This window comes from Narcine bancroftii, chromosome 4 (assembly GCF_036971445.1).
Source record: "Narcine bancroftii isolate sNarBan1 chromosome 4, sNarBan1.hap1, whole genome shotgun sequence".
Taxonomy (NCBI): Eukaryota; Metazoa; Chordata; class Chondrichthyes; order Torpediniformes; family Narcinidae; genus Narcine; species Narcine bancroftii.
This window is the reverse complement of record NC_091472.1, coordinates 238183478-238202389: the sequence shown is the minus strand read 5'-3', so window position 1 is coordinate 238202389 and position 18912 is coordinate 238183478. Positions and strand designations below refer to the sequence as shown.

The window sequence follows — 18912 nt, the reverse complement described above, 5'->3', positions numbered from 1 at the left end:
GTGATAATTTTGGCTCCATACAAAGCCTACCACTCTGATTTTCAAGGGGACCAATTTTGACCCTTACTATCCTGTTGCTCAATATACCTGTAGAAACCCTTAGAATTTTCCTTCACTTTGTCGGCCAAACCAACCGTGAGTCTTTTTTTAGCCTCCTGACTTCTTTCTTGAAGTTTTTCTTGCGTTTTTTTTATATACTCTTCAAGTACCTCATTTGCTCCACGTGGCCTATACCTGATATACATCTCTATCTTCTTCCAAACCAGATCCACAATATTCCTTGAAAACCAAGGTTCCCTATACCTTCTAACCTTGCCTTTAATCATGACAGGAACATACAAACTCTATACTCTCAAAATTTCACCTTTGAAGGTCCTCCACTTACCTTGCACATCCTTGCCCGAAAACAATTTATCCCAATCCATGCATTCTAGATCCTTTCTCATTTCCTCAAAATTGGCCTTCCTCTAATTTAGGATCTCAACCCAAGGCTCAGACCTATCCTTCTCCATAATTAACATGAAACTTAAGGCATTATGATCAATGGACCCAAAATGTTCCCCGACACATACTTCTGTCGCCTGTCCTGTTTCGTTCCCTAATAGGAGATCCAGTATTGGATTCTCTCTAGTTGGTATCTCTTTATATTGATTTAGAAAACTTTCCTGAACACATTTGACAAACTCCAAGCCATCCAGCCCTTTTACAGTTGGGAGTCCCAGGCAACATGTTGAAAGTTAAAATCTCCTACTATCACAAGGTTATGCTTTCTGCATCTGTCTGTTATTTTTCTACAGATTTGCTCCTCTAATTCTCGTTGACTATTGGGTGTTCTTTAATACAACCCCATGAGTGTGGTCATATCTTTCCCATTCCTCAGCTCCACACATATAGCCTCAGTCAATAAGCCCTCTGGTCTGTACTGCCTGAGCACAGCTGTGATATTTTCCCAGATGAGCAATGCCACTCATACCCCTTTCATCACCCTATTGCGTCTAAACCAATGGAAGCATGGAACATTGAGCTGCCAGTCCTGTCCCTCCTGCAAACTGTCCCTCCTGCAAACCGTCCCGATGGAACAGGACCCTTCCCTGGAAGAGAGCCCAATGATCCAGAAACCTGAAGCTGTCCCTCCCACACCATGTCTTTAACCACATGTTAAGCTGAATTATCCTATTTCTAACCTCACTAGAACGTGGCACAGGTAGCAATCCTGAGATCATTAGCTTGGAGGTCCTGTCTGTCAACCTAGCGCCTAATTCGCTGAACTCTCCTTGCAGGACCTCACCCTTCTTACTCATGTCATTGATCCCTACGCAGACCATAACATCTGGCTGATCACCCTCCCTCCTGAGAATGCCGTGAACTCAATGTGAGATATTTTGGACCCTGGCACCAGGGAAGCAACATACCATCCAGGATACTTGATCTCTTCTATAGAACCTCTTATTTGTCCCCCTAACTATGGAATCCCCTATCACTACAGCTCACCTTTTCTCCTCCCTTCTCTTCTTAGCCACAGGACCAGACCCCATGCCAGAGACCTGACTGCCATGGCTTGTCTCTGGTAAGAGGGAAGGTGTGGTCACAAAGCCAGGAGGTAATAGGTAAAGAAGGGAGGGAGGGAGGCCACAGCAGCAAGCAAGGCTAGCCATCCATCCTTCCCTTGTTTAATGGTGTACCCTCCCTCCCTTCTCTACCTATTACCCCGTACCTTTGCCTTCCCCTTACCATTTTGTTCGGATGTCTTCCGACATTTTTCCATACCTTGATGAAGGGCTCAAGCCCGAAATATCGGTTATGTAATTTTATCCTTGCTATATAAAGGACACTGTTTGACCTGCTGAGTTTCTCCAGCATTGTGTTTTTACTTCAATCATGGTGTCTGCAGACTTTCATGTTTTATTAGTGTTCACAATATGATTGAATTCATTTTGTAACTTGAAAAGGAGACGCTTAGTCTGCTGTGTCAGTATTTCAGTGGAGTAAAGGAAGTTACAGTCGCATGAGAGGGGAACTGGCCAAAGTTGATTGGAAAAGCACATTAATTGGGAAAACAGCAGATCAGCGATGGCTGGAGTTTCTCCAAGAAATGAAAAAAGTGCAGGACAGGAACATACCAAAAAGAAAGAAATATATGAATGGAAAAACGAGACGATTGTGGTTGATGAGGTAAGTTAAAGCCAAAGTAAAATCCAAAGAGAGGGAATACAAGGAAACAAAATATAGGGCAACTTTTAAAAACTTAGTGAAGAAAACTAAGAAGATGATAAGGAAGGAAAAGATGAATTATGAAAGGAAGTTATCAAATAATACCAAAGAAGATATAAAACCTTTTTTTTTTAAAATACATGGTTAAAATGTTCCAAACAAGTTCAGTGTTAAGGAAAGCCGCACTATTCAAAGCATTATCACAATGAACTTTCATGTAATATGTTCCAATCCTACAATTATTTATTATTTTACTTAGAACTCTAATGCAAATGTGCATACAACATTTAAAAGGAGAATATAAAACTGAAAAATGATAAAAAGTCTTTATTGGCAATAAGTGAACATTGTTTATTTAAGAAAATATGTCTAATGTACAGTAGTTTGCACTATTTTAGTCAAGCTCTCCCTGCCTGTCTCCGGCAAACTCAGCCCGCAACACTCATTGTGTGTGATCCGTCAGGTGAGGAGGGGGTGGGGGTGAAGATGGTCTTGGGACTGCAGAGACACAGAGCCAAGTGATCATTGGACACCTGTCTTCAGCTCGGAACAGTGTCTGCCTGCTCCGGACGGCGACTGACCACTCAGAACGGGGATCAACTGCATTATGTCAAAACCTGTGCTATCTAAAACTGTGTTATACAAGGTATGCATGTATATAAAGAATAAAAGTGAGATTAAAGTAGGCATAGGGCCAATAGAAAACAATGCTGGAAAACAAGGTGATGGCAGAGGAAGTATATGAATATTCTGGATCATTCTTCACTGTGGAAGACATTAGTAGCATAACAGACACTCAAGGGTCTCTGGGAAGAGAAATGAGTGCAGTCAAGATTATGAATGAGAAGGTACTTTGGAAGCTAAATGGTCTAAGGGTAGATAAGTCTCTCAGACTGGATGGAATGCTCCTTTGAGTTCTGAAGGAAGTAGCTGTAGGGTTTGTGTTGGCATTGGTAATAATCTTCCAGGAATCAATGGAGTCTGACATGATTCCGGTGGACTAGAGGATTGTGAATGTCACTACACTGTCTTAAGAAGAGAGCAAGGAGGCAGAAAGGAAATTATAGACTATTAGCCTGACATCAGTGGATGGGAGTACCCAGAGGCACATGAAAAGATTGACTCAAGTTAGCATGGTTTCTTTAAAGGAAAATCATGCCTGACAAACCTATTGTAGTTTTCTGAAGAGATCATACATAGGATAGACAGGGGAGATGCAGTAGAGATTGTGTATTTGGACTTTCGGGAGGGTTTCAACAAGGTACCACACATGAAGCTGCCAAACAACGAGAGTCCATGGAACTAGAGGAAGGATACTAGCATGAGTAGAGCACTGGCTGATTGGCAGGAAACAGAGAGTAGGAATAAAGGGATCCTATTCTGGTTGGTTACCAGTTACCAGTGGTGTTCCGCAGGGGTCGTTCTTTACATTGCATATAAATGATTTAGCTTATGGAATAGATGGCTTTGTGTCTAACTTTGCAGATGATACCAAAATAGGTGGTAGGGGAGGCAGTGCTGAGGATTCAGAAAGGCTGCAGAGAGACTATGGTAGATTAAGAAAATGGGCAATGAAGTGCAGATGAAATGCAATATTAGAAAGTGGACAGTCATGCACTTCGGTAGAAAAAATAAACAGTCAGACCTTTATTCAGATGGGGAAAAAATTCAAAATTCCTAGGTGCAAAGAAACTTGGGAGTTCTTATGCAGGATACCATTAAGATTGACCTCCAGGTGGAGTTGGTGGTGAAGAAGGTGAATGCAATGTTGGCATTTATTTCTCGAGGGATAACATACAAGAGCAGGGATGTGATGTTGAGACTCTACGAAGCACTGGTTAGACCTCATTCGGAGTACACTGTACAGTTTTGGGATGGTATTGGAGAGGGTTCAGAGAAGATTTATTAGAATGATGTCAGGAACAAAAGGGTTAGTATATGAGGATCGATTGTCAGCTCTTGGACTTCATGGATAGGCATTGCAGATCGGGAGCTTTTCCCGTCCATCTGATTCAAAGTCTGGGCCTCTCCTAAACCTTGACTCAAGCATCTCCAAAATAAATGCCTCGTTGCGCTTTCTGTTTATCAACTTCTGGGGGGAGGGTTATGTCCCAGGTGTAGATTGTTTTTTTTTAAATTTTTTTAATTTTTCACACCGTAAATCACATTAGCCATGATACACACTTTTTCCTTTTCACACATATACAGTGACATTTTCTCCCCCCCCCCTCCCTCCTCCCAACCCACCCCCCCCACCACCCCCCCTCCCATCCATTTAAGATATACAATCTAGGATACATTAAACCAGTCAGACAATGTTGTCACTCAACTAAAAAAAAAACACCAGAAATTCTACTGAGTCCATTCTTTTCTTTCCTTCTCCTTCCATCAACTTAGGTAATGATTGTTCCCGGTAGGTTTTCGCTATTGTATTTAATGTAAGGCTCCCATATTTGTTCAAATATTTCAATATTATTTCTTAAACTATATGTTATTTTTTCTAATGGAATACATTTATTCATTTCTAAATACCATTGTTGTATTTTCAAATTATCTTCCAATTTCCAGGTTGACATAATACATTTTTTTGCTACTGCTAGAGCTATCTTAACAAATCTTTTTTGTGCATCCTCTAAATCAATTCCACATTCTTTGTTTTTTATGTTACTTAGTAGAAAGATCTCTGGATTCTTTGGTATATTGTTTTCTGTTATTTTATTTAATATCTGGTTGAGATCTTCCCAAAATTTTTCTACTTTCTCACATGTCCAGATTGCATGAATTATTGTTCCCATTTCTTTTTTACATCGAAAACATCTATCAGATACTGTTGGGTCCCATTTATTTAACTTTTGAGGTGTAATGTATAGTCTGTGTATCCAGTTATATTGTATCATACGTAGCCTCGTATTTATTGTATTTCTCATCGTTCCAGAACATAATTTCTCCCATGTTTCCTTTTTTATCTTTATATTTAAATCTTGTTCCCATTTTTGCTTAGTTTTACCATTTGCTTCCTCATTCTCCTTTTCTTGCAGTTTAATATACATATTTGTTATAAATCTTTTGATTATCATTGTATTTGTAATCACATATTCAAGGTTACTTGCCTCTGGCAAACTCAAACTGCTTCCTAATTTATCTTTCAAGTAGGATCTCAATTGGTAATATGCCAGCGCTGTATCTCCAGTTATATTGTACTTATCTTTCATTTGTTCAAAGGATAAGAATCTATTTCCTGAAAAACAATTTTCTATTCTTTTAATCCCTTTTTTTTCCCATTCTCTAAAGGAAAGGTTATCTATTGTAAAAGGGAGTAACTTGTTTTGCGTCAATATTAGTTTTGGTAATTGATAATTTGTTTTATTTCTTTCTACATGAATCTTCTTCCAAATATTGAGGAGATGATGTAATACTGGAGAACTTCTATGTTATACCAATTTTTCATCCCATTTATATAATATGTGTTCAGGTATCTTTTCCCCTATTTTATCTAATTCTAATCTCGTTCAGTCTGGTTTTTCCCTTGTTTGATAAAAATCTGATAGGTATCTTAATTGTGCGGCTCTATAATAATTTTTATAGTTTGGCAGTTGTAAGCCTCCTTGTTTATACCATTCTGTTAATTTATCTAGTGCTATCCTCAGTTTCCCCCCTCTCCATAAAAATTTCCTTATTATTTTCTTTAACTCCTTGAAGAATTTTTCTGTCAGTTGTATTGGCAATGCCTGAAATAAATATAATATCCTTGGAAAAATGTTCATTTTAATACAGTTCATCCTTCCTATTAGTGTTAGTGGTAAATATTTCCAATGCTCTAAATCGTCCTGTAATTTTTTCATTAGTGGATAATAATTGAGTTTATATAGTTGGCCTAGATTTTTGTTTATTTGTACACCTAGGTATCTTATTGCCTGCATTTGCCATCTAAATGGAGATTCCTTCTTAAATTTTGAGAAATCCGCATTATTCATAGGCATTGCTTCACTTTTATTTACGTTTATCTTGTAACCCGACACTTCTCCATATTCCTTCAATTTCTTATATAATTCTTTTATTGATAGTTCTGGTTCTGTTAAGTACACTATCACATCATCCGCAAATAGACTGATTTTATATTCCTTGTCTTTTATTTTTATTCCTTTTATATTATTATCTATTCTTATCAATTCTGCTAGTGGTTCTATAGCTAACGCAAACAATAAAGGTGATAGTGGGCATCCCTGTCGCGTTGACCTGCTTAAGTTAAATTGCTTTGATACATGTCCATTTATTGTCACTTTCGCAAACGGTCCCTTATATAATGCTTTAATCCAATTAATATACTTCTCCGGTAAACTGAATTTTTGCAATACTTTGAACAAATAATTCCATTCTACTCTGTCGAAGGCCTTCTCTGCGTCTAAAGCAACTGCTACTGTAGGTGCTTTATTTCCTTCTACTGCATGAATTAAGTTAATAAATTTACAAATATTGTCTGTTGTGCGTCTTTTTTTGATAAATCCAGTTTGGTCTAAATTTATCATTTTCGGTACATGCTCTGCTAATCTGTTTGCTAATAGTTTAGCTATTATCTTATAATCTGTGTTTAGTAAAGATATTGGTCTATATGACGCTGGTAAGAGTGGATCTTTTCCTTGCTTTAGTATTACTGTAAATATTGCTGTTTTACATGAATCTGGTAAGCTTTGTGTTTCATCAATCTGGTTAATTACATCCAGGAGGGGCAGAATTAATAAGTCTTTAAATGTTTTGTAGAATTCTATTGGAAATCCATCCTCTCCTGGTGTCTTATTATTTGGTAATTTTTTTATTATCTCTTGTATTTCTACTGTTCCAAATGGTTCTGTTAATTTATTTTGTTCCTCTATTTGTAGTTTTGGTAGTTCAATTTTAGTCAGAAATTCATCTATTTTCCCTTCTTTCCCTTCATTTTCAGTTCGGTATAATTGTTCATAAAATTCTCTAAAGGTTTCCTTAATTTCTTTTGGATTATATGTAATTTGGTTGTCTTTTTTCCTTGATGCCAATACCATTTTCTTAGCTTGTTCTGTCTTAAGCTGCCATGCTAGGATTTTGTGCGTTTTTTCACCCAGTTCATAATATTTCTGTTTTGTCTTCATTATATTCTTCTCCACCTTTTATGTTTGTAGTGTTTCATATTTTATTTTTTTATCTGCCAATTCTCTTCTTTTAGTTGTATCTTCCTTCATTGCTAATTTTTTTTCTATATTTACTATTTCCTTTTCCAACTGCTCTGTTTCCTGATTATAGTCCTTCTTCATCTTGGTTACATAACTTATTATTTGCCCTCTAATGAATGCTTTCATTGCATCCCATAGTATAAACTTATGTTCCACTGATTCCGTATTTATTTCAAAATACATTTTTATTTGTTTTTCAATAAATTCTCTAAAATCCTGCCTTTTAAGTAACATGGGGTTTAATCTTCATCTATACATTCTTGGAGGGATGTCCTCTAGCTTTACTGTCAATATTAAGGGTGAATGGTCCGATAATATTCTAGCTTTATATTCTGTTTTTCTTACTCTATCTTGCATACTAGCTGATAACAAAAATAGGTCTATTCTTGAGTATGTTTTATGTCTAGCCGAGTAATATGAATATTCCTTTTCTTTTGGGTGTTGTTTCCTCCATATATACAAAAGTTGCATTTCTTCCATTGATTTAATTATAAATTTGGTTACTTTGTTCTTTCTGTTAATTTTTTTCCCAGTTTTATCCATATTTGAATCCAAATTCAGGTTGAAATCCCCTCCTATTAATATGTTCCCTTGCGTATTTGCTACCTTAAAAAAGATATCTTGCATAAACTTTTGATCTTCTTCGTTAGGTGAATATACATTGAGTAGATTCCAAAACTCCGAATATATCTGACATTTTATCATTACATATCTCCCTGCTGGATCTATTATTTCCTCTTCTATTTTAAATGGCACATTTTTACTAATTAATATAGCCACTCCTCTTGCTTTTGAATTATACGAAGCTGCTGTTACATGTCCTACCCAATCTCTCTTTAATTTCTTGTGCTCCAATTCAGTTAAGTGTGTTTCTTGCACAAATGCTATATCAATTTTTTCTTTTTTCAGTAAATTTAGCAGTTTCTTCCTTTTAATTTGGTTATGTATTCCATTAATATTTAAAGTCATATAGTTCAACGTAGCCATTTTATACTTTGTTTATCTTCCCTTTCCGTTTCTCCATCATTACCTTTCCTTCTTATCCATTTCTGTTCTCTTGTTTTAAACCCTTTATAAGACAACATTCCTAAAACATCAAACATTTTCCTTATTCTCCTATTTAAAACTTCTTTAGCCCCAATCTCCCCTTCCCCTCCTGAGTTGTCCTTTATCCCTTGTCGGACAACTACATCTCCCCTCTCCATTTGGGTTTGCGAATTCACTCGCAAGCGTCAGCTGATTTTGCAGTGACCGCAACTCCTCCCCACCCAGCCCCCCCGAAAAGATTTCACTTTTCATATGTAACAAAGGTCACTCTTTTAGTTCCCTCCTTATTCCCTCTATTCTATTTCCTTCCCTTATTAATTCTTGTCTATACTATCTATATTTTCCTCTAAATACGGATACATTCACGTATGCACATTATACATATACACACTTATACCTCTTTACCCACATACATATAAATCGTGGTCATTTTTACTCTCATTACACGTCTTCATCCCTCAGTCTATTTTGTAATTGTTCTGCAAATTTTTGTGCTTCTTCTGGATCCGAGAATAGTCTGTTTTGTTGTCCTGGAATAAATATTTTCAATACCGCTGGATGCTTTAGTATAAATTTATACCCTTTCTTCCATAAAATCGCCCTTGCTGTATTGAACTCCTTTCTCCTCTTTAGGAGTTCAAAACTTATATCTGGATAAATGAAGATTTTTTGCCCTTTGTACTCCAGTGGCTTGTTGCCCTCTCTTACTTTTTCCATTGTCTTCTCCAGTACCTTTTCTCTTGTAGTATATCTTAGGAATTTTACTAAAATAGATCTTGGTTTTTGTTGTGGTTGTGGTTTAAAGGCCAATGCTCTATGTGCCCTTTCTATTTCCATTTCTTGCTGTAGTTCTGGACATCCTAGGATCCTAGGGATCCAATCTTTTATAAACTCTCTCATATTCTTGCCTTCTTCATCTTCCTTAAGGCCCACTATCTTTATGTTATTTCTTCTGTTATAATTTTCCATTATATCTATTTTCTGAGCTAACAGTTCTTGTGTCTCTATAACTTTTTTATTAGATTTCTCTAATTTCTTTTTTAAGTTCTCTACCTCCATTTCTGCTGCTACTGCCCGCTCTTCCATCTTGTCCATTTTCTTTCCCATTTCTGTTAAGGTCATATCTATTTTATTCATTTTCTCTTCTGTGTTGTTTATTCTTCTTCTTAAATCATTAAATTCCTGTGTTTGCCATTCTTTAAATGACTCCATGTATTCTTTAATAAGAGAAAGTATATCCTTTATCTTGCCTTTCCCTTCTTCTTCTATTTCACTGTACTCTTCCTCTGGGTTGGCCATCTGTTGTTTCTTTGTTGCCCTTTTCTTCTCTTCTTTCTTGTTTCCATTGTCTTCTGTGTTCTCTTCTTGCTGCAGGTGTTCTGCAGCTGTCGTTGCCGGCTGTGGAGATCGACTCCCCAGCTGGTCACCCCTCCCGTCGGTGTGTTTTTTTTCATGCGCGGTTGCGCACTTTTACTCGGCTCAGCGAGCCATTTTTGTAGTCCAATTTCTACCGACCTGAGGGAGCGGGTTTCTCTCTCCACCGCGGGCCTCTTCGAACAGGTAAGGCCTTCTCCTTCTTCCTCCGTTGTCTTCTCTTCCTCTCTTCTTACCGTTGCTTTCGATTTTTCTTTTTTTGTCGCCATCTTCTTTCCACCTTTATACTCACTTTTCTTTAACTTTTATTTCTGTGCCTTTGTGTTTTCCTTTGTTTTTTCCAACTTTTCTGGAGAGGGCTGGAGTTCACCGTCCGGCCACTACTCCATCATGTGACTCCCAGGTGTAGATTGGTTTGACGGCAAACAAAGTGAACCAAAAGGTGCTTTCCAAGAAGCCCTCGCTGATCTGATTCTGAAAAATCACCTGTCCCAGAAAGTCACTTTCCTAACCAGACTTGATAATACAAATGGCACTGAAAGCACCTTAGACTTATTACTAACTACTCATCCAGACTTATATTCAAATATCTCATCTGGTGCTGAAATTATCCAAGCAAAACTGCACACATAGACTAAAAACCACCTCATAAAATCCCCCTTTTTAGTTTGTTTTATTTAGTTTGTTTTGTTTTCTTTTATTTCTTACTTGGATTATATAGTTAATTAGGTTGTTCCTTTTTTAGGTTTTTGGTGGGGGCTCTGAACACCACTTATATTTGTATAATGTAAGGCTAAGTGTTTGGGGGTGGGGAGGAATAAAACACAGACTCTGTATGTTCTATGAATGTGGAAAAATATTGTATTGATTGTTGGAATTACTTTGAATCTGTAGAAAATCAAAACAAAATATTCAAAAAAACCAACTTGGGAAAGATCTCTTTAAATTTGCCACCAGATAAAAAGTCCATCGAAGACAACTAAGTATGGCTAAGAGACTCACTAAATGATATCGTCACAAATCATATCCCTCATAAACTTATTAAGGCCCACATGCGTCCTCCTTGGTTTTCTGCAAAACTAAAACATCTCTGCAGTAAGAAAGAGAAATTTTACATCCGTGCCAAGAAAAATGGTACAAAATCGAACTGGGACAAATTCACCAGAGGGCAAAAGTACGTTGACAATACCATTAGGAGTACCTATAGACAACATGTTTCTGCAATCCTTGAAGGAGAGCATCCGAAGGATTTTTGGAGATATGTGAAATCCAGACAGACAGACAGCACTGGTGTCCAGATGCCAGTGGCGGCATTCATTTCTAGAGGGATAACATACAAGAGCAAGGTTGTACTGTTAAGACTTAATAAAGCACTGGTGAGACCTCACTTGGCACAGTATAAAGTTTTGGGAACCATTTTTGAGGAAAGATATGCTGGCATTGGAGAGGGTTCAGAGAAGATTTACTAGAATGATGCCAGGAATGAAAGGGTTATCATACAAGGAATGTTTATTGTAAAAACACAAAATGCCGGAGAAACTCAGTTGGTCAAACATTTATTGGCTCTTGGTCTGTACTTGGTAGAGTGTAGAAGAATAAAGTTGGGGGGGGGGGAGCTCATAAAGGTATTTTGAATGTTGAAAGGCCTAGACAGGTAGATGTGGCAAGGATGTTTCCCATGGCAGTGGAGCTTAAGACAAAAGGGCACAAAGTCAGGATAAAAGGGCGTCAATTTAAAACGGTGAAGCGGGAAAATTTCTCGAGTCAAGGGATCATGAGTCTGTCAAACTTGTTTACACAGGTGACTGTGAAAAGTGAGGTTGTTGGGCATTTAAGGCAGAGATTGACAGGGCATCAACGGTTAAGGAGTGGAGGCCAGGGAGTGGGACTGAGTGAGAGGATGGATCTGCTCATGATTAGAATGGTGGAGCAGACTATATCTTGTGAACTTGTAAACTATGTGAGTTGCTTATGAATGAAACACACTCTGATGGATCTGTTGCATGGTGGATCCATTGTGGTGACTATAGCTGATGACATCAGGACTTTGTGATTTCATGTGATAAAGTCAAAAAGGTGATCGAGAGTTTTATACTATGAAACAACATCCAGAATTTATCACAACAATTCAGAGACAGTGGGAATGCAGTGGATGTAATTTGTCTAATTATCAAAAGATAAACTACTCCATAATGAACTCATGAATATGCTGAAAAAAATGCAGATATAGGTACAAATGACAGAAAGGATTGCTTGTGGGTTTCAAGCCAATACACAGAGTGTGAAGGAACAGCAGCTATTTGTAGTGGAAAAAGGTGGCCAGTGTTCTGTCAGGATTAGTGCTGAGACTGACCATACCAGTTCACATCTTGAATTAATGACCCAGGCTCTGGAATAAAAAGCATAAGTTCTAAATCTCTGTACGATAACCAAAATTGGAAGAGATAGTTACTGAGGAAGACTGCAACAAATTACAGGACTGCATTAATATACTTGCAGAATGGGCAAATAATTAACAAATGTTTAACAATGATAGATGGTATAATTTGGTGGGTAAGGCAGGAAGGTTAATCGGAAGGGAAGAGGGTCAATGGAACAGAGGCAATTCGGAGAATACAAAAGCAATAGGCCAACCATTGAAACCTATGTCACGGGTTAGCCATTAAAAAGCTTTTGAGGGTTTAGATTTTGAAGAATAGAATTTAACAGTAGGAATGTAATGCTGAATGGGTATTGAATCCTACTTAGAGCATTTTTAGAGATCATACAGTTTTGGTTCTCAATTAAAAAGAGTACTAAAACACTAAAGAGGATGCAGAGAAGATTCACAAGGATAATATATCCTCTGGTAAATCTCTCACCTTCTCTAAGGTATCAATGTCCTTCCTAAAATCGCCTCATTTTGGAGAGGGTGCAGAAGAGGTTTAGCAGAATGTTGCCTGGATTGGAGCACACGTCTTATAAAGCAAGGTTGACCGAGCAAGGCCATTTCTCTTTGGAGCGACAAAGGATAAGAGGTGATTTCACAGAGCTGTGTAAGATTATGAGGAGTTTAGATAGAATAGACAGCCAGCACATTTTTCCTGGGTGACAGTTGCAAATATCAGAGGACATCTGTTTAGGGTGAGTAATGGTAAGTTTAGGGGAGGTATCAGAAGTATGCTTTATACACAGAGAACAGTGCCTTGAATGAATTGCTGGAGGTGGGGGATGGCAGGTGGGGAAGGAGAGTTTGAGGCTGACACAATAGGGATATTTAAAAGGCCCTTAGATAGACATATAGATGTAAGAACAAGAGGGCTGTGAGGTATGGAAAAATTAGATTGTAGAATAGGTTTATATACGTGCAGTAATGTTCTAAGTAATAATACCAGAGAGGTAGGCTATACATTTCAACATTAGATGAACACACTGAGTTTCTAACTGAGGGGTGACAATATTTTTTAAAATTATGAAGGGTTTGGAGAAGAGGATGCAGGCAGAGCATATTGACTTGATGGTATAGCATTAGAGACTGAGAGCAGGAAGTCCAAAAGTGAATTCAGGAAAAAAATATTTACCCAAAACATGATGAGAATGTGAAGTCACTGCAGCAGGGAGTTAAATAAGTAATATTGAAGCACCATTTTAGGAGTCAGTATGAGCATATGGAGGGAGAAACAATTAGGGGTGAATGGATCATTGATGTCATTTGTTGTTGTTGAATGGCTCGTTTCTCTGCTGAATATGATGACGATTATGTACTTTATTGTCATCGTGCTGGTAGATCAGCCAACAAAACATGATCAGCATTGACCAGAATTCAAAATAGAGTTACATACATTACAATTACAACCACATTATTCTAAAATATTTAAAATACAAGCACAGCACTACTCAATGCCATGAATTGGTGTTTAACATTGTCACAGCTTCAATACAAAAAGCTCTTTTTAAGCCTAGTGGTGCATGAGTGAAGGCTCCTACATGTAGAATATCCTACATATCTAATCTAGTTTAAGGGACGGGTCAGAAGTTTGTGGAGGAGATCATATATACATCACGACGATCATTAGATCTTCAACATTGGATGACACTGGATAGAGTAGATAATGACATTTAAGGTTTTCCACAGATGTGTATTAATTCAATATTTTTTTTGCCCTCTCTACCATAAACTTTAATCCTAATTAATGAAACCAGACCAATGGGTTAGGAATTCAGTACCTCTTGGAATGACGACAAGAGTCTCAATTCTGATGATGATCTATTCTGCACTTGGTACTTTTCCTGTCAATTAACAGGTTGACATGAAAAGTCAATCAGCAAACTTGTGAACGGTTGTTGATGCCGCCAATAAGCATGTGGTGTGTTACTACCATCAACGGATGCACACAGGAATCTAAAACTAGTGACATCAAATTGCTGTAAAATGGAAAACCATTATTCTGTAGGTTTACTCACCCTGCAAGTAGCTGTCAACTGATGCATAGTCAAGTCTACCTTCTCCAGAGTGTGAATCTGTAAGAGGGTGCAGATACATTAACAACAAAATTTTTAACTTTTCAATGCAACAGTTAACTGCATGGGATGGCATGGTTAGTGCAATAGTGGCACAGTTAGTGTCACGATTAGTGCAGTACCATTACAGTGCCAGCGACCCAGGTTTGAATTCGACGCTGTCTGTAAGGAATAGGAATGTTCTCCCCGTGTCTGTGTGGATTTTCTCTCACCTTTCAAAAATTTACAGGGGTTATAGGTTAATTGGGATATTTGGGCAGATGCACTCGGGGGCCAGAAGGGCCTATAACTGTGCTCCACGTCTAAGTTTTAAACAAAATTAATTTTAAATTAAAAACATTACAACCTCAATGTTTGCCTGGGAAAAAGCTTGTAGGTTACTGAAGGAAACCATAAGCTACAAGGAGAGTTTGTACAAACTTGGATTGTTTTCTATGGAGAGTTGTAGGCTGAGGGGAGATCCGATTGAAGTTTATAAAATTATGAGAGACATTGATAGGGTAGACAGTCAGAATCTTTGTCCCAGGATAGAAATGTCTCATACTAGAGGACGTGAAAGGGAAGAAAGTTCAAGGAATATATGGGGTGGGGGAGATTTTATTTAGTGGTGGTGTATGAAATGGGAAGCTGGGAGCAGTGGTGGAAATATTGGTAGATACAATGGTTATTTAAAGGCTTTGAGGTAGCCACACAAATATGCAGTGAATAGAGGGATATGTATCATGTGCAGGCAACAGATGTTTAGTTTAACTTGAGCAGCATGCTCAGCATAGACATGTAGGCTGAAGGGTCTGTTCTATGTAGCCATGGCTCAGGAGAAACAGGGCTTAGATTCTACACAAGGAGACCAGAAAGGTTTCTTCAGTTAAAACCATCAACAAATATCACCTTGCACTATTCAACTTAACCGTAGTAAAACTCCAGAAAATCTATCTCCAGAAACCCCTTGTATATCATTTCAGCATGCCAGGTAAGATTAATATCCTGAAGGAAATCTAGGGACATAGCATCAGTACCTGGGCCCCAGGTGCTCATCAGTCATATTTGTATGAAGAGACCAAGTATCATCTTTCCAAGTTAACCAGATTTTTGATGTCAAACCATTAGACAGGATTGTGAATAGGAAAGAGGATGAGACATTTCAATGGGCATGGAGAGGCTGAGGGAGAAGATAAGATTCAAAACAAGTAAACAGGAAAATCTGCAGATACTGGGGTCCAGTGCAGTACCTAAATTTGCTGGAGAAAACCCAGGACACACAGCATCCACGAGAAGTAAGACACAGTCTTCGTTTTGGATCTGAGCCCTTGTTCAGGGGTACCAAAAATCAGTCAGACACCTGAATAAAAAGGTGAAGGGAGGAGCACAGGCTAACAGGCAATAGATGGAGGATAGAAGAGAAAGAAGCTGAGAAGTGATAGTGGAAGAGGGCAGACGACAAAATAATGTAGAAAAATGGGGTGCCACAGTGGTGCAGCCAATAGTGCAGGGACTTCACAACTCCAATGATATAGGTTTAACCATGACTTCCCGTGGTGTCTGCACATTTTCCCCTGTGACCACATGGGTTTCCTATGGGTACTCCTTCCCCTTCCCCCCACATCCTGAAGTGGTACATGTTTGCGGGTTAACTGGCCACTGTGATATTGGCCCTACTGTAGTAAAAGTAAAATCCCTATTGTAGTTGGATGGTAAAACCTGGGGGAAATTGGTAGGAATGTAAGGGGAATAAGTTACTGAAAAATAAGTAGGTGGGGGGGGGGGGGGGGAGGAGAAACAAACTGCTAGAGGAATTCAGCAGGTCAAACAACACCTGTGGAGTCAGAAGTGTAATCGATGTTTGGGGCCAGGCCTTGCATCGGTGTGTTCACTGAGTTCTTTCACATTTGTCTCTCGCTCTAGATTACGGCATCTACAATCTCTTGCATCTCCAAAAGAAGTGAGAAAATGGGTCATTTGGTGCCTGAGCTGGCATAATCTTGATACTTAATGGCTTTTCTATGAATTATGAAAATATTTCTACTTTTTTATCCACTTTAGAGCACAAAACAAAAAATCCAAGAGCAAATATTACTGAGGATCAAAGGGATCTAAGAGATCTCTGATGTTAGTCACTTTAAGGCCATCAGGCCTTAAAGAATCCAGTTAAAAATGCCTGGATAGTCTTTATTATGGGAGTGCTTTGCTTTGAGTGTGAGAGTAAGTATTTACATCGGTGAGAATGCACTGAAGTATAATGTCAAGCTTGCTTCCAGGGATTTGGGAGGGTGGGGGGGGGGGGTGTTATACGAGGAGTGATTGAGTGGACAGGAACTGAATTATTTGCGAATTAGAAGAACAAGACCTTTGACAGCCCTTGCATGGTAGTCTGATATCACATGAGATTCAGGGTGAACTGGCCAATTGCATACAGAATTAATGGATTTGTGGAAGGAGTCAGAGGGTAGTAGCATAGGGTTGTTTTTGAGGCCTGTGAAGAGCAGTGTGTTGCAGGGATCAGTGTCAGTCCTCCTGCTGTTTGTCATCACAATAAATGATTTGGATGACAATGTAGGAGGTGTAGCAACTGTGTCTTAGTGCAAAATGAAGAACGAGAAAATGTAGACTACATGGCGCTTGCCAAAGCTCACCATCAGGATGATGAACTCCCAGCCTATAGAACTGGTGTCACAAGCCTGTAACTCAAGGATGTAGCCTTTGGGCTGCAAGGTACCACTCTCCTGTGCGACATGGGCGTGGACTTCCTTTTCATAAACTTGGACAACATACTCATCGCCAGCCTCCGACCTCAAAAACAACCCTATGCTACTACCCTCTGACTCCTTCCACAAACCCATTAATTCTGTATGCAATTGGCCAATTCACCCTGAATCTCATGTGATATTAGACTACCATGCAAGGGCTGTCAAAGGTCTTGTTCTTCTCCATTAGTCGCTGGAATGTTTTGTGCTGCACTTTTGAGTCCAAAAGGCACTCCCAAAATTTCAAAGAGGCCGAATGGTGTTATGATGGTGATCTTGGGCACATCCTCCGTGTTAACGGGTATTTGGTGGTACCCATGCACCAAGTCAATTTTAGAAAATATCCTGGCCCCATGAAGATTAGCTGTAAAGTCCTGTATATGGGGCACAGTCTGCAGTGATAGTGTCGTTGAGACGCATTTAATCCTGCAAGGTCTCCAGCCTCCTGTGGCTTTGGGCACCATATGTAGCGGGGAAGTCCATGGGCTATCATATCTACATATGATTCCAAGTACCTCCAATTTGTGGAACTCTTGTTTTGCAAGCTACATCTTGTCAGGGGGGCAGGTGTTGGGCTCAGGCGTGTAGAGGAGGTCCCTGGGTGAGGATGTGCTGTGTGACACCATTTTTGGGAATGACAATGTCTGGAAACTCCGCAAGAAGTTTGGTGAATTCGTTGTTCGAGTACTCCACGCCATTTAGGTGCAGGGTAGATAGTTTGGCTTTTCCAAGACAGAAAGTTTGGAACATTGTGGTGTTCACCAACCAACGCCCCTTTAAGTCCATCATCAATGAGTGGGCTCTGAGGAAGTCGGCACCCAGCAACATCCGGGACACAGCAGCAAGAATGAACTTCCATGTGAACTTATTGTTGCCGAATTTCAGGGGTATAGTTCATGTGCTGTACATACTAATCAAACTGTTATTCACCTGTGATCGCCGGACCTGCACTCCTGTTAAGGGTGTCAAAGCCTGAAGGAGGAAGGACACTAACCTCTGCACTTGTGTCAACTAGAAATTTGCACTCGGAGAGTTCATCCCAGACGTAGAGTAGGCGCTGTTACAGTGGTCAGCCATTGCATTTCCTGGAAAAGTGCAAATTGGTCGGCAGTGGTGAGCTCCAGAACCCCAGCGTTGATGGTAAAAACACCAGGTGTTTGCCACGGAGTCGTACTTGTCCAGGAGAACATACATCCTCATTGCCAGTACTTGTGGATTCTGGGCCTTTGGGTGTGACGCAGCACTAATTTCTGTGGGCCTTGCACTTTGCTGTTTCATAGTCAGAAGGTTCAAGGGTTATCAAAGTCCTCATCAGCTAACATGAGGCGGATGTCTTCTGGTATATGTTCTAAAAACAACTGCTCGAAGAGAAAACAAGGCTTATGGCCATCTGCCAGTGCCAACATGTAATTCATCAACTCCAAAGGGGTGCAGAGGCTCAGGCCATTGATTTGGAGGAGCCGTGCAGCTCGCCACACCGTGAGAGACCGTAAATCTGGAGATCAAGGGATTTTAGGACTTTGTACTTTGTCGAGAGCTGGTGGGTCCTAAAGGAAATCCACTACTCGACTGGCCGTGTCCTGGTTGAGGGCGTTTACCACATGATAGTACTTAGTAGCCTCCACTTCTATTTTGCGAATGTGGAACTGCGCCTCAGCCTGCCTGAACCAAATTTCAGGTTGAGTGGTCCAAAAGACAGGCAGTTTGAGCAAAACTGCTGCATTGTCCATGTCGGGGTCACTAATGTAGTAACTATGTTACAGTGCGAAAGAATGAGAAAATGATCAGACATAGTTGAGTCGAAGTTCAGTAAAAGTTATTTACTCAATCAGAAA

General features: G+C 39.2%; 1 protein-coding gene across 14 annotated transcripts in view; it reads right to left on the bottom strand.

Annotated features, from left to right (window-relative positions):
• Positions 1-18912, bottom strand: part of LOC138761747 (melanophilin-like) — a 228375-nt gene that overhangs the window by 92258 nt on the left and 117205 nt on the right. For 13 of the 14 annotated variants that reach the window (XM_069934432.1, XM_069934440.1, XM_069934443.1 and 10 more), the window contains one exon: positions 14280-14336. In XM_069934432.1, the coding sequence (XP_069790533.1) occupies positions 14280-14336 (57 nt within the window). Of the gene's footprint in view, positions 1-14279; positions 14337-16149; positions 16246-18912 lie in introns of those variants that run through there. The other variant, XM_069934445.1, reaches the window with a different exon arrangement.